This window comes from Anopheles stephensi, chromosome 3 (genome assembly GCF_013141755.1).
Source record: "Anopheles stephensi strain Indian chromosome 3, UCI_ANSTEP_V1.0, whole genome shotgun sequence".
NCBI classification, from domain to species: Eukaryota; Metazoa; Arthropoda; class Insecta; order Diptera; family Culicidae; genus Anopheles; species Anopheles stephensi.
This window is the reverse complement of record NC_050203.1, coordinates 72420177-72433199: the sequence shown is the minus strand read 5'-3', so window position 1 is coordinate 72433199 and position 13023 is coordinate 72420177. Positions and strand designations below refer to the sequence as shown.

General features: G+C 45.9%; 1 protein-coding gene across 13 annotated transcripts in view; it reads right to left on the bottom strand.

The window, feature by feature from the left end:
* Positions 1–13023, bottom strand: part of LOC118510621 (mucin-5AC) — a 73093-nt gene that overhangs the window by 5244 nt on the left and 54826 nt on the right. For 10 of the 13 annotated variants that reach the window (XM_036052657.1, XM_036052656.1, XM_036052651.1 and 7 more), the window contains 6 exons: positions 9365–9512; positions 9123–9286; positions 8831–9048; positions 8502–8752; positions 8342–8424; positions 2877–4592 (listed from right to left, as the gene is read on the bottom strand). In XM_036052657.1, coding sequence (XP_035908550.1) covers positions 2877–4592; positions 8342–8424; positions 8502–8752; positions 8831–9048; positions 9123–9286; positions 9365–9512 — 2580 coding nt within the window. Of the gene's footprint in view, positions 1–1191; positions 1486–2876; positions 4593–8341; positions 8425–8501; positions 8753–8830; positions 9049–9122; positions 9287–9364; positions 9513–13023 lie in introns of all 13 variants that reach the window. The other 3 variants (XM_036052658.1, XM_036052660.1, XM_036052659.1) reach the window with 2 other exon arrangements.

Sequence of the window (13023 nt, the reverse complement as noted above, 5' to 3'; positions counted from 1 at the left end):
ATAAACGATAATTATAGATTATAGAAGGGGGGCGGACGGGGGCACAACGAACCGAGGCGAAAGGAGGGGTGAAAGTAAAAGGAAAAACCCAATCTACGGGAGGAAACTGAAGTGAATAGAACAGGAAATTGAAAAAATGAGGAGCAAAGTACAGTAGATATCGATATCGATCCATGAGACATAAAATAGGACCCCAAAAAAAATGAGGAGAATAAATACGAATATTGAGCCTGTTATGGAGAAGGATGAGACTGATTAGATTAAAAATTGGACCACGGGAAAAGGAAAGTAAATACCGAAAAGTAGAACAAGTTGAAGATAAAAAACTCAAACATAATTCGTTTTTCGTTCGTCTATCGGACTTCTGGTGCACTAAACAGACCAGGAGACTCGCAAAAAGAAGAACAAATAACAACCTCGACAGATGTACAAAAATAGAGAAACATTCTGTTAGACGTTCGCCGTTTACAATTTAATTAAGTTGAATATTATCAGGCCGAAATCAGAAGAAACCCTGAGAGAATTCTGACGACCAAATTCAATATTGTGTAATAAATTAGTGAAAGTGCTTCATAGGGAAGATATTCTCAAGTATCTTATTAAGCTTGAAGTGTGTTTTCTGGCTTATCAAAAGTTGTATGTTACACTAGCATAATTGTTAAACTACTTGTGCATTAAGAAAAACCTGCATCAAAAAGGATTCTGTGTAGCTCTTAGTACCAGACAAAACTCCATCCTGTACAGACACTCTACCAAACCACTATCTGCACTATCTACAGCAAGCGAAGAAGAGGGTGACAACGATGCACTTGACCAATATGTTCCAGTGAATCTCTGTAAGTGTGTAAGGCGTGATTTATCGTAGCTGCCGCCTCCGTTTGCGCCACACGCTCTACGCTCTTGCTAAAGGTGCACAGGCACAAAACCACGACGCAGTACAGCGAAACAAAGCTGTCGAACGAGTGTGCAAACACAGCGGAAGATTGTAGCATTTTTTTTACTGTGTTTTGCAGTCAAAATTCAACATACAAACGAACGTGGGAAGAAAAACACAACGATTAACGGACAGCAAAAACAAACATTTGCCAGCACACACACGCACGCATACAAGGATAAGGGTGTGTGTGTGTATTTGCGTGAGTGTGAATGACACATTGAACACGTGCTAGCATGGAATTACTAGTCGCTTACTTTAACACCGTCGCACTGGTAGAAGAGCTGGTGGTATTGGTGGAAGTAGAATTGGAACAACAAGTAGTAGTAGTAGTAGTGGTGGTAGCAGTAGTACAAGACATGGTAGAAGTCGAATTGGTAGTTGATGCAGTAGTGGCGTTGGTGCTACTACCACCAACACTACCACCATTGGTTGCATGGTTGCTGATGGTGGAGCTGCTGCTGGTGGCAGACTTATGGCAATCGTTTGTCGATTGGTTCGATTGTCCCTTTATGATAAACTTAAGTACTACCCGCACTACTGAGCGGAATCTAAACGACGAGAGAAAGAGAGAGAGAGAGAGATAAAGAAAGAAAAAGAAAGATAATGGTAGCGGAAGAGAGAGAGAGAGAGAGAGAAACAGAAAGCGAAAAAGAAAGAGCAAAAGATATAAAACAATACGGAAAATGGTGAAAATCCAAATGGACCCGAATTGTTTTTTTTATTTCATTTTAAATTTGGATATTGAATTTCAAGTGAAAGTGAATGTTTCTTCATGAAAGTAGAAATACATACTGGATGAAGGGTACGGTTTTTAGTACTAAACAAACCGATGCAGTAATGTCAAGTGTCAAGTTTAAATATTTTAAAAATGTTACAAAAACATATTAAAAAATAAACAAACGTAGTCAAACACTAAAGTAAAAAGTGAAAAAACAAGTTAGCAATATAAGTGTAGCAAAAACAAATCGAACAACATTGAATACACATAAACACAATAATAATGAAGATAGTAAAGACACAAAAAAGGAATGTGTAAGCTTTCGTAATTAAAACAATTAAAACATAACGACACATACACACGCACACACTCTCTAATGTGTATGTGGATGATTTAGTATTTGCAATGATTTTTTGTGTCTGCCTTTAAAAGCTGTCTCTCTATCTCTCTAGAACATTTCTCAATGAGTAATGAAAAATTCTAAAAAAAAAGGAATCCCCCCAATGAATCACGCTACGATTCAGTTCGAATGCTACTTCACTACACGATTGATATTTTCACAGCATGTACTAATAATGGAGACGCCCGGTGTTTCACGTCAGAACAAAGCACTGGGCGCCTCCACCGATCTCGTGTGAGTTCACACAAATGCATGATGAAAAGCACTAATGCATACATGGTTCGTGTGTGTAATGATCGTAACGAGCAATCAACGGGTGGCAGTTTCCTTCGATGCCATGTAATCATCCCTCTCATGCACTACTCTTGCACTAAATGGCGTGTTTTTGTACAAAATTCTCATCCTCGTAGCAATCCTTGCACCTGGAATCGGTGGAGCCTCTTCGGTCGCCTGAGATCGTCGGCACCCTGTTTGCTGCATGGTATGAATGATGCCCGATACCATGTACTCCCCCTCTATGCAATTGTACAAGAAACAGTCCAGCAACAGCACAAGTACATACAACAGCAACAAGAAAAACAGAAACACACAGGTATATATGGATATGGAGGATGGTAGCGACGATGGGTGCGAAGAAGTGAAGGAACACAGTCGTGTATGGGTTTCCAGTTTCACTTTCTACCACCGTCCGGTTTCTGAGGCTTGATGTGAGGCGGATGTAAGACCGCGATGGCTTCGAGACCGTCACTATTCACAGAGCGCCACCCAGTATCATCCTGTAGCGTAACACGGAGGGTGAGAGAGGAGAAAGTGGTTATTACCTATGGTAGACGCGATTGCCCGTTGTTGTTGCTGCTGCGGTCGCCGTCGTTGGTTGATGGTTCGCAACGAGCGACTTCGCACCGACCAAAGGTACAATGCCCTTCGGATCACCGACGCCTTTGGATTGCTTCTGATGCGGTTGCTGCTGTTGTGGCTGGGGCTTTAAGCTCAGCGGGAAGTTGTTGTAGGAAGAGCGGTGCTTGAGCGACTCCAGATTGGCGGAGGAAGACTTCCCAATCGGATAGTTGCGCACGATGTTGTAGAAGTTGCTATCGGACTGGCGGAAAAATCCACCAACCTGCTGCAACTGTTGAACGGAGCCGGACGAGTTGGAAGTTTTCAGCAGCCCACTACTTCGCAGCCCTGCCGCTGGTTCCGGTTGGCCAACGACGACTCCAGCAATCGGAGCACTCTTGCGGAAGTTGCGCTCGAACGGATTGTTACCGCGGACGGAGCTGCGGGCAATCACCTTCGCTACTGTACTGGTAGGAGAGGCACTTGTCTTCGCTTTCGCTAACCTAATCGGATCTGGATCATTCTCATCCGGGCTGCTCGTCGCACTGTTGTTGGTCGTGGTTGTGTAGGTTGAGGCGGACGCAAATCGTTTTCGCCCAATGTTGGGCGTTAGGAAAGGCACATGATTCACTCGCTCGCCCGGCAGCACTGTCGGGATCGTGCTGAGAGAGTTGATTTTCGTTAGATTGGTACCGCCAAGCGTTGGACTACCGTTGGACGCGGTTGCTGTCGCTGGATCATCATCATTACCGATGTACCGCGTGTAACCTATACCCGAACGCTTCCGGTACACACCACTGTGGAACGAGCTGCGCATCTGGAACGGTAGGAAGCGGTTCGCAAGCTCAACGCCACCGGTAATGCTTGGTGGCGATAGCTGACACGAGGACGCTGGTTTCGACTCATCCGAGGAACTTTTCTCCTCTGCCTCTAGCTGCCGCCGACGACGCACCAGCACATCGTCCGACTCATCACCAGCCGTAAGATCGGTTAGGGAGCGCATTTTCGCAAAGCTAAACCTTCTCGTTTCAAAGTCCCGCTTCGACTGTAACAGATCTACCGGCGTGTGGCCGAACTCGCGCTCGTACGCCGACAGATTGCCGAGCGATTTCATCCGGCTCAGATTCAGCCCGGGCGTAAGATGATGCTCGTCGATAATGTCCGGCAGGACGTACCCGTCCGGTTGGTCCATCTCTTCGTCCGAGAACATCGCACCCTTCGGGACGGCCAGATTGTTCATGCTCTTGATCTTGATCAGCTTCGACAGCGGTATCTCGGACGTCGGCGTACCGAACTCCTCCAGCCCGGACTCGGTTCGATCGTCGCTTCCGCCGCCCTCATCCTCCGACATTACCGTCACGTCCGGCGTGACAAACACATCGTCGCCCGAGTCCGAGTTCGGGCTCTGCGGTATGCGCAACTTCATCAGCAACCGGTTCGCGGTCATCATCTGCTGCTTGGTCGGGTTCGGCTTCGGCCGGCCACCGTTGCTGCCGTTGCTGGCGGTGCTGCTGTTGCTGAGGCCGCCGCTGGTGAGAAGTTTCTTATTAGCGATCGTAACGAAACGGCTTGCGCCACCGTTAACTAAGCAAGGCTGTGCGGTACTACTACTAGTCGTGGTGGTTGTGGAGCTGGTCACCACCGGCAGCACCGTCGTGCCCGGTTTGCTATGGAAAACCGTTGCCGTCGCCGGACGGAACCTTTCCGGTTGTTGTTGTTTTATGTTGATGTTCGTTTTGTGTGTAGTGACCGCGTGGTCGGTGTCGGTGACATTTTTTTTTATTGTCCACCGGATTTTTTTTTTCATTACACCCCCGAAAAGATGCATCGAAATGCATGTAGTGTATTTGTGTGTGTGTGTGTATTTGTGTCAACAAGTGTTTAAACACAACAACCAACAGAACGGTACGTGTGCAAGATGTACATACACGTTACATTTTCCACATCATCGCGCGCGCAATCGGTGTCGCAAATTAAAAATTAATAGAAAAAACAAAATCGGGAATGGGAACAAAAACAGGAATAGGCCGGGGAAAACAAATCGAGTGGGAAAAAGGGAAACGGGAAAGGAAGAAAAGAGAGAGAGAGAGTGAGAAAAAAAAATAAAAAACGGGAACATAGCGCAATTTCTAATAAACAATACAGTAAACTAGAACTAGATATTCGCTATCCTACGAAAACTTGGCTTGGCCGTGATGTTGCTAACAAATAAAGGGACACCGTACACTTCAATGGGGCGGATGGGTTGAAGGAGACTAGAGAGAAATTAAGGAGAGCGCAACACGAACGAAGCCACACACTAATGAGGACAAGCTAGACCAACTAGAGGAGGCGCTAGAAGAAGAGTACTGAGAAAATGGGTGCGCTTCCAGGCGGAGGCGTCGTCGAAACATGGCGTCTAAATAGAGATCTATATGATGATGATGATGAGCAGTCAAGATACATAGCAGCCGAGCGAGCGAGAAAGGGCAGCTACCAAGAGCTGTAACCGAGTAGCTGCTAGCAAGCTACCAGAGAGCGCTTGCCGCTAATGAAATGAGATATCCACAAGAGGAAGCCTAGCAAGCCTGGGGGGGACTTTATTAGAGAAGGTCCTTGATAGAAAGCTTTAATGTAAAAAGGATCGACACACACCGAACACCGCGGGTGAAAGTGTATGAAGCGCGTGTTTCAACCACTCGTACCCGGGATTAGAGCACAGCGCAGCGATAGAGCGTATCTGTTATGGTGAAAGTTTGTTTAATTTAATGAACGTTCTGCGTGTGTGCTTCTATTTAATGGTAAGCATTTGCAGTAAATAGATCAAGCACGATATGCAATCTTTTTTCGAACGAAAACTCACTTAACTTCTGAAAAGACTATCGTTTCATTCTCACAGCACAGTGTGCAAAGCACATGCCATTTTGCGCGTTTCATTCTTATTAACATGCTTTTTAATAAATTTGGACTTGTCATTTGGACATTACTTATATATTTAATCTAGCGCAATGGAAAGGTATCTCTTCTTTAGGACGCACGTTATGAGATATTCATACCAAAGCGAACCTTCGTTCCAAGAAACGTGCGTCAAAACTGACCACCGCTCGGAAAATGCTTCAAGCGACGTATGCTAGCTTTACTTCACATCATGACGTATCATTTGATGCCAGGCTGGTACACACACATATATATACACATTTTGAATGTTCACCCACATCACAACAAGGTGAATGACACGCTAGAGAAAGCGTACACAATCAAGAGCATGTTCGCCTGAGCTAATCGACACAAAGACCAACGCTGTGACCGTAACCCGTAATCCCCTTGAAGCTCTTATCGGCAAAGATCAGAATTACCATAGCGTGAAGCATTAGCATTAGACTAAAGGTAAGCAAAAAAAGTGTAAAAAAACAGGGTCATAAATACGTTGTTCCATTGCTTTAGCAAAACCCTTCATGGGTATGGCTTTTAATCTGTGTCTTGCATTTGATATCTTAAATGTACCCCAAAATTCTTCAGAAACTTAAGCAACTCTTTTTTCTTTAGATTTTAATTGGATTTCAAGCTAACCACACAAAAAAAACGCTTCCAAAAAATTCAACCATTAGTATGAATAACGATCGCTTATCGGAAAGGCAATCCGGGATTGACCATTAAATTGAAATTCATACCGACGGCCCTGAGCTCGGTAACCCCGTTTTTTTGCGCGCCGATTCGCTGCTACACGGTTATCTCGATGCTATATTATTTTTATGATTCGGCAGCTCGTTAGCAGCAGCCACTGCTTTGCTTGCATGCTAAGCAGAACCGACCGGTACTGCAAAAGACAACGGATCTGGTGAAAAATCACGCACAGTCTATAAAGTGACCCGTTTTGGATATTAAATTGCATGCCTTTTTTTAATTTGCTGTTGTCGTATGTTTTCTCCTAGAAGATACGGAGATACCACCAGGAAAGCAAGAGAAATTTCTGCTTCAAACTGCCAAAAACGCTTATAGAAGAAAGGAACAAAATGGAGCACTTATATTTGATTAGATTTTGTTCTGAAAAATTTTCCTCTTGAATATATTCATGGAAAGCTGTTCCAGCAATTAATTTTTTCGAAAGTTCCTAATGAATTCGTATTTAGCTCAATCCCAAACAGGAGTTCTAGCAGTTCCAAAAATGGTTCAAATAAATTACAATTGATTCGCTGGAATTGTTCCCATCGTGTGGCCCAGAGCATGCGCTACCGATCAAGTTCAACATCATGCTCTATCGCTCTCCCATACTACGCACGTTCCACCGCCGTTCGAACCAAAATAATTCCAGGCGAAAAGAGCGAGCGATTCTATAAATAATGCTACAGTGCACACCGCCGGCAGCATTATTTGGAACTATTCGGGCAGAAATTTCACTGACAGCCGACAGCTTCCCTCATTGCCGCATGACTGCATTACATACATTCTTCGTACGAAATACGTTTGCCGAACAAAAGAGGTTCACACACACACACACGTATTCTAGATAGCTCAGATGTGATTCGCATGACATTCGTTGTGTGACGTTAGGCCGTCAGATTGGTATCTTCAAAGATTATTAAAGTTTATACAACCGGCACCGTGGTGTGGTAGAAAGTTGCTTCACTAGCCGATTTGTTAGTCACATTCGCTACTCTGGATGCGGTTTACAGTACGAGTTCAAACAATAGTACATTGTTAGGGGTGGAAAACTATGTGTGGGTAGTAGAAACGTTAGTTCACTTTAATACAGCCATACAGTGGTGTTAGTAGGTGAGCGATAATAGTGTAAGTGGAAAAAGTTACTTGGCGGACAGCCGGAAGGTTTGTTTTTTTTTTCATAACAACACAGATACAGTCAAACGGGAAGGAAAATAGAGAAACAGCGTCCATGGGATGCCGAAGGAATCCGAAAGAAATATGCACAACAAGGCTAACGTTTATTTCCACCGAACGATACGAACGATACACACTCAAATGGATGTTGATGGTAGAATTGAATTATTTTGAACAATTTGAAGATCACATAACAAGCAAGGATGTGGTGGTGGGAAAACAATAATTCAACATCAAAACCATTAAATGATCAGAAGAAATTACAGAAAAAAAACAGATCTTGGTCTGCAACAAGAAAACGTTAGAAAATCTTCATTTCTTCGGAAGAAAACTTTAAGTTATTGAAATTATATAAAATTTAAATCAAAAGAAGAATTCATCTTGAGCAGGATTCGTAAAACAGAGGGATGAAACTATCACATTTTCTGGACGAATTTAGGGGCTAACGAAAAACCCGACATGAGCTACGGACATTTTGCTTCTGCTAAAAACCAAAACGGATTGCACACCTCGACAACGCAACAAGTGTTGGAACTACTACGGGTACACAATGGTAAACCAGAGAAGGTAAGAAATCATACTGATATTTTAATTCGGGATAGGAAAGAAGAAAAAAACAGACGGGGTCGCTTACCTCTGGTGACCGGAATCTCCCTCGGAGCTTTGCCTCGAGTGTTGACTGTGGGAGAAGCTGCTGTAACCGGAGCCTTTGGACATCTGGCCAGAGAAAAACGGGAGAAGAGGGTGATTAGCAAGCGTAGATCAAAAAGGGACCGGCGGGATTTGAATCTTACTTGACTAGTATTGCTCGAGTTGCGCGAGTGACCTAATTCGATCGCACCGGACACGGTACCAACGGTCGGCACCACTTGGCTGCCGGGCACGGTGCCACTCGGCGCCACACCGACACTGATCGGTAGCGATGCGACGAGGGACAGATTCGACTGGAAGTCCAGCAGGGACGATGGCGGTTCGGAAGATTCGGAAATACCGGAATCGGTAATGATGAACGACTGCGGGTCCAGGTCGATCGATTGTTGGTGTTCTGGAAAGTCGAAAATAAAACGGAAAACGGTTAGCTTTGTGTCTATCGTTCTACATACGCCATCAAGCGGCAAGGTACCTATCGTCGTCGGAAGTCCCTGTGCGGTAGGTTTCTTCTTCTGCAGCGAATCAAACCCGGAGGACGCGACGGATGCGGCCGATGGATCGTCTTTGGTAGAAACGCGCGTTACGACGGGTGTAACGACGGGACCGACCGTCGCCATTGCCGGATCGGTGGGCTGTAGTCCGAGGTTGTCCTGTGGGAGGGCAGTCTTTGATTTCGGACTGGGAGAAGGACTGTGGAAGAGTGAACCGAGAGCATTAAGACGTGCGAAAGAGGGGCAACAAAACAGAGGCCACCGATTACTTACACTTTAAACAATATATCACCCTGAATCATGTGCATGCGTAACGACACGTTCAGCATGGAGTTGTCCTGCCGGTGCCGTGCGTCATATCCCTCCAGCAAACACTTGCGCGACGTTAGACCGGAACCGGCAAACTCGGCCAGGTTCAGATCGGTAAATCCTAGTTTCTGTAACGAAGGAAGACACAAGGACGGGAACATTAATAATTGAACCCAAGTAGAAATGCAATGTGTCGAGGGGCTTACCTGGTAACTCCTGCCACCCTTGATCTCTTTGCGCACCGATATCCGTACGGTGCAGGGGTCAAGCACGCCGGTCGACGCGTTCGACGTCATTTTGCAGGGAAACTCGAACTTTTGACCCCACTTGACGGTGTGGTTTTTCACTTCCTCCCTGGAAAAGGGGAAAGAGATGGAGAAAGGAGAGACAATGGATTAGAACACAAAATTGGATTAGATTGAGCTTATTTGGTAGTCGCCGTCATGCTGGCAGCAGCTTTACGCCGTGCGAATAAAAGAAAACGATTTGTAGAAACATGATCCAGGGACAGGTTAGGTTGGACAGACGATCGAAAGGATTTAAATGTTTTCTTCCAAATCATCATCGACACAATTTTCACAGCAATACTATCATAATCCACGAGGGTCATGTAATGCGTGTTGCCTAATAAAAGGCGCAGTTGATTTTTTTTCAAAAATTAACGGTGATGGATGTGACATTTCGCACCAGATAAAACGCAACAATGTAACGATTCTTCGTGTACAACAAATTTGCATTAAAGACACTGAAAAGCAGCGACTTCCTTGCCCATTTGCAGGATACATTGTGTACTGCTTCGCGTTGCTGATTTGAATCGAGATAAAAACGACCTACTTCGGAAACGCCGTGGCGTAGCGCACAGGGACAACAAGGTTGCCATTTGTTCTGTCACGTCGTCAACAAGAAGAAAGGATAGTGCTCGGGAACGGTTTCTTTGCCATTTTTTATCATTTACCATATTCCAACCTACGCAAAACACCAACAGTACAAAACCGGTGAACACCGGGCTGATAACACACATCGGCGCGGTAGCTTTGACAGGCGGAAACATTACAACGCCGTGGGACAAAAATAAATAACAAAAATTTGACCGATAAGAAGGACCGCGGAAAATGTAACACACACTTGGCCTGTACAATAGGCACACTCCGAGTTGGTGGAATTGAGGTTTTTTTTTTCGCGGCTGGCGACCTACACCCAGCACACGTGTGACGCACACGGCTGTCAAGCGTTCGTCGGGCTATTGTACCGACACTGGAGCCTTCCCTATGCAACAAGCCGCCAATGCACTTCACCCACCGTGCTACAACCTTGAACGTGGACCGGGGACACATTTTATCGTTCGGGACACATTATTGATCGTGCCCGGGAACAATATGTTTGTGTGTGTGTGTGTGTGTGTGTGTGCTGGCAAGTCCATGGCCGAGGGGGGCATGCTCTGGTGGATTGATTTCCCGCCCCATGTGCATTACCAAATGAAATCACGAAATGGCGCGAGCGAGACAGAGAGAAATAAAACTGTAAATGGCTAAATTCTATTTCCATCGAATGGGAGCATAAAATGACAAAAAAAGGGGATGACCCGGGATTCGGTTCGGGGATGACAAAAGCACGCCTGCCCCCCCCCTCCCCCCATATTAGGGGGATGTCAATTGAAAGCTCCGTCGTTCGCGGAATCGCCACTCTGGGGTCTGTCTGGACGGTAGCGAGAATGCAATTAGTTTGAACATCAGCGAGGTTCGTGCCGCGTCATGGGAAGCCGAACAAAAGCAATCCGACCGTAGTACACATTTGCCAGCCAGCCAGCCAGCCAGCCAGCTAGACCGGCCACCCAACCCTCTCCCAGGCGGTGGGTGTGTGTTGAACATGGTAGATAATAGTAAATCAGAGCCAAAGCTCTGTAGCTGACACACAAAACGAAGCGAAATTGCAGCAAATTGTTTAATGCTGCGCGTGTGTTTGATGGTTGAATTGATAATTTTAAATTTTATATCAAATGCGCGGAAGAGATGGAAACGTAAAATGTAGAAATAATCGGACTTGAAAAAGTACAGAAAATGCATCATTTATGATAGTGAAATGAGAAGCAGTCTTTTGAGATTTATAGTGAGAAAAATAGTGATTGGCACATAATAAACAACTTAGAACCCGGTTCCCACCATTTTCTAGGACAAGTTGAACAATTTGTCACTTTTTTTTCGTTTATTTATAGAGGCTTTGGGTCTTTGAGACTTCATTCGCCTCTATGAACAATTTGCAACTGACTCAAAGCTTCATGTTTAAACTGCAGACGTAAAGGATGAATTCATCTATTAGGTGTTCAATTCAATTAACTAGTGAGGAACTGTCAGATGTAGCAATTTTCATCATCCCAAGCACGAAAAAAAAAAAAAAACGATGAGCTGTACTGCCGCTTGCGAATCTTGTATTTGCTAGAAATGAATGGAGAAGAATTTATAAAAGTTAGGGAAATACTTTCCGAAATTTTAAAACGATGTTTTTTTTTTTTGTAGTTTTATAGAATTACTTTGAATTAAGATGTTTTTATTCAAAACAAAAATCATATTCTGCTCGTAATACATAACTTCTTACAGGTACCACCAATCAGATTGAACGATAACATCGTTAGCACTAGGCTTCAGGGTTCAATTAACGCTGTAGGTGGCGCTATGTCTCCGGATAGTCGTACTGAAAATAGTCGTCGAGTTGCGCGTCGCTCGCTAATTCACTCCAGCCAGATCTGGAGCAGATACAACCTCTATCGCTTGGGGGACGCCACCACAACTAGGCGAGCCAGTTTGGTGGTGACCACCACAGCGTAGACACTTAGGCGCCGCCTGGCACGCAAAAGCCTTATGCCCGCTCGAACCGCAGCGGAAGCAACAGCCGGTGCGATCCACACCACCGCACTGCGACGAGCGATGGCCTCTCTCCATACAGCGGAAGCAGCGCTCATCGTTGGCAAGAGGGCGCCGCTCCTGCTCTTGCAATGGTACCGTCACAAGCCCGACACGCAACGATTTGTTCTTGAGCCGCATTGCGTCCCGCACTGCGAGACGCACAAGCGCACGCTTGCGGGACGGCTGTAGCAAGATGTGGTCCGGATCAACTGCTACACTGTGCTGCTTCTGCAGAGCTGCTCGCAGCTCTTCTGCTGAGATGAGCGTGTCCAGGTTCGAACAGACCATCGTAGTCATCGGGGTCCACACTCGCACCGTCCCGACGTCCCCAGCTGCTGCGCGCAGACAGCTCACGATCGCCTGAATGTCAACCAAGCGCCTAAACTTTATCAGCAGGCTATCACCCGCTCGACGTTTCGACGCCGAAGCCGCGAGTGCACTAATAACCTCCGGGATCCGAATACTCTCCACCACCTCGGAGAACGTCCGTCCGGTTGCAGGGCACACACGGATGGCGGTCGTTGGCGGACGCTTTCTACCTCGACGTTTCTCACCCTTTGTCAGGGGCACCCCCGATGTAGGATCCGGGTTCACGCTGTTCGAGCTGGATTCCTGCCCCTCCTGCTCCGGCTGGGACTTTGGATGCTCCTGCTGTTTCGGCGAAATCGGCTGTCGCTGCTTCGCCTTCTTCGATTGTTGCTGGTTCGGCTTCTTCGGTTGCTGTTGCTGGTTTGGCTGTTCCCTTTCCTCCTCCGTTGGGGCTGTGGTAAAAAGCTCGCCAGCTGCAACTTTCTCAAGGGTCATCTGTGTACTCTTTCTGCATTCCTCCACCTGAGACTTGAGGGTTACCAGCTGCTCGGCCATTTTTTTCATCCTATTCGTTATTTTGTCTACATATTCCATATGCCTCACCCTCTCGGCATTCCACTGCTTCTTTTCTGAGCGATACAACACTAGCTCATCCC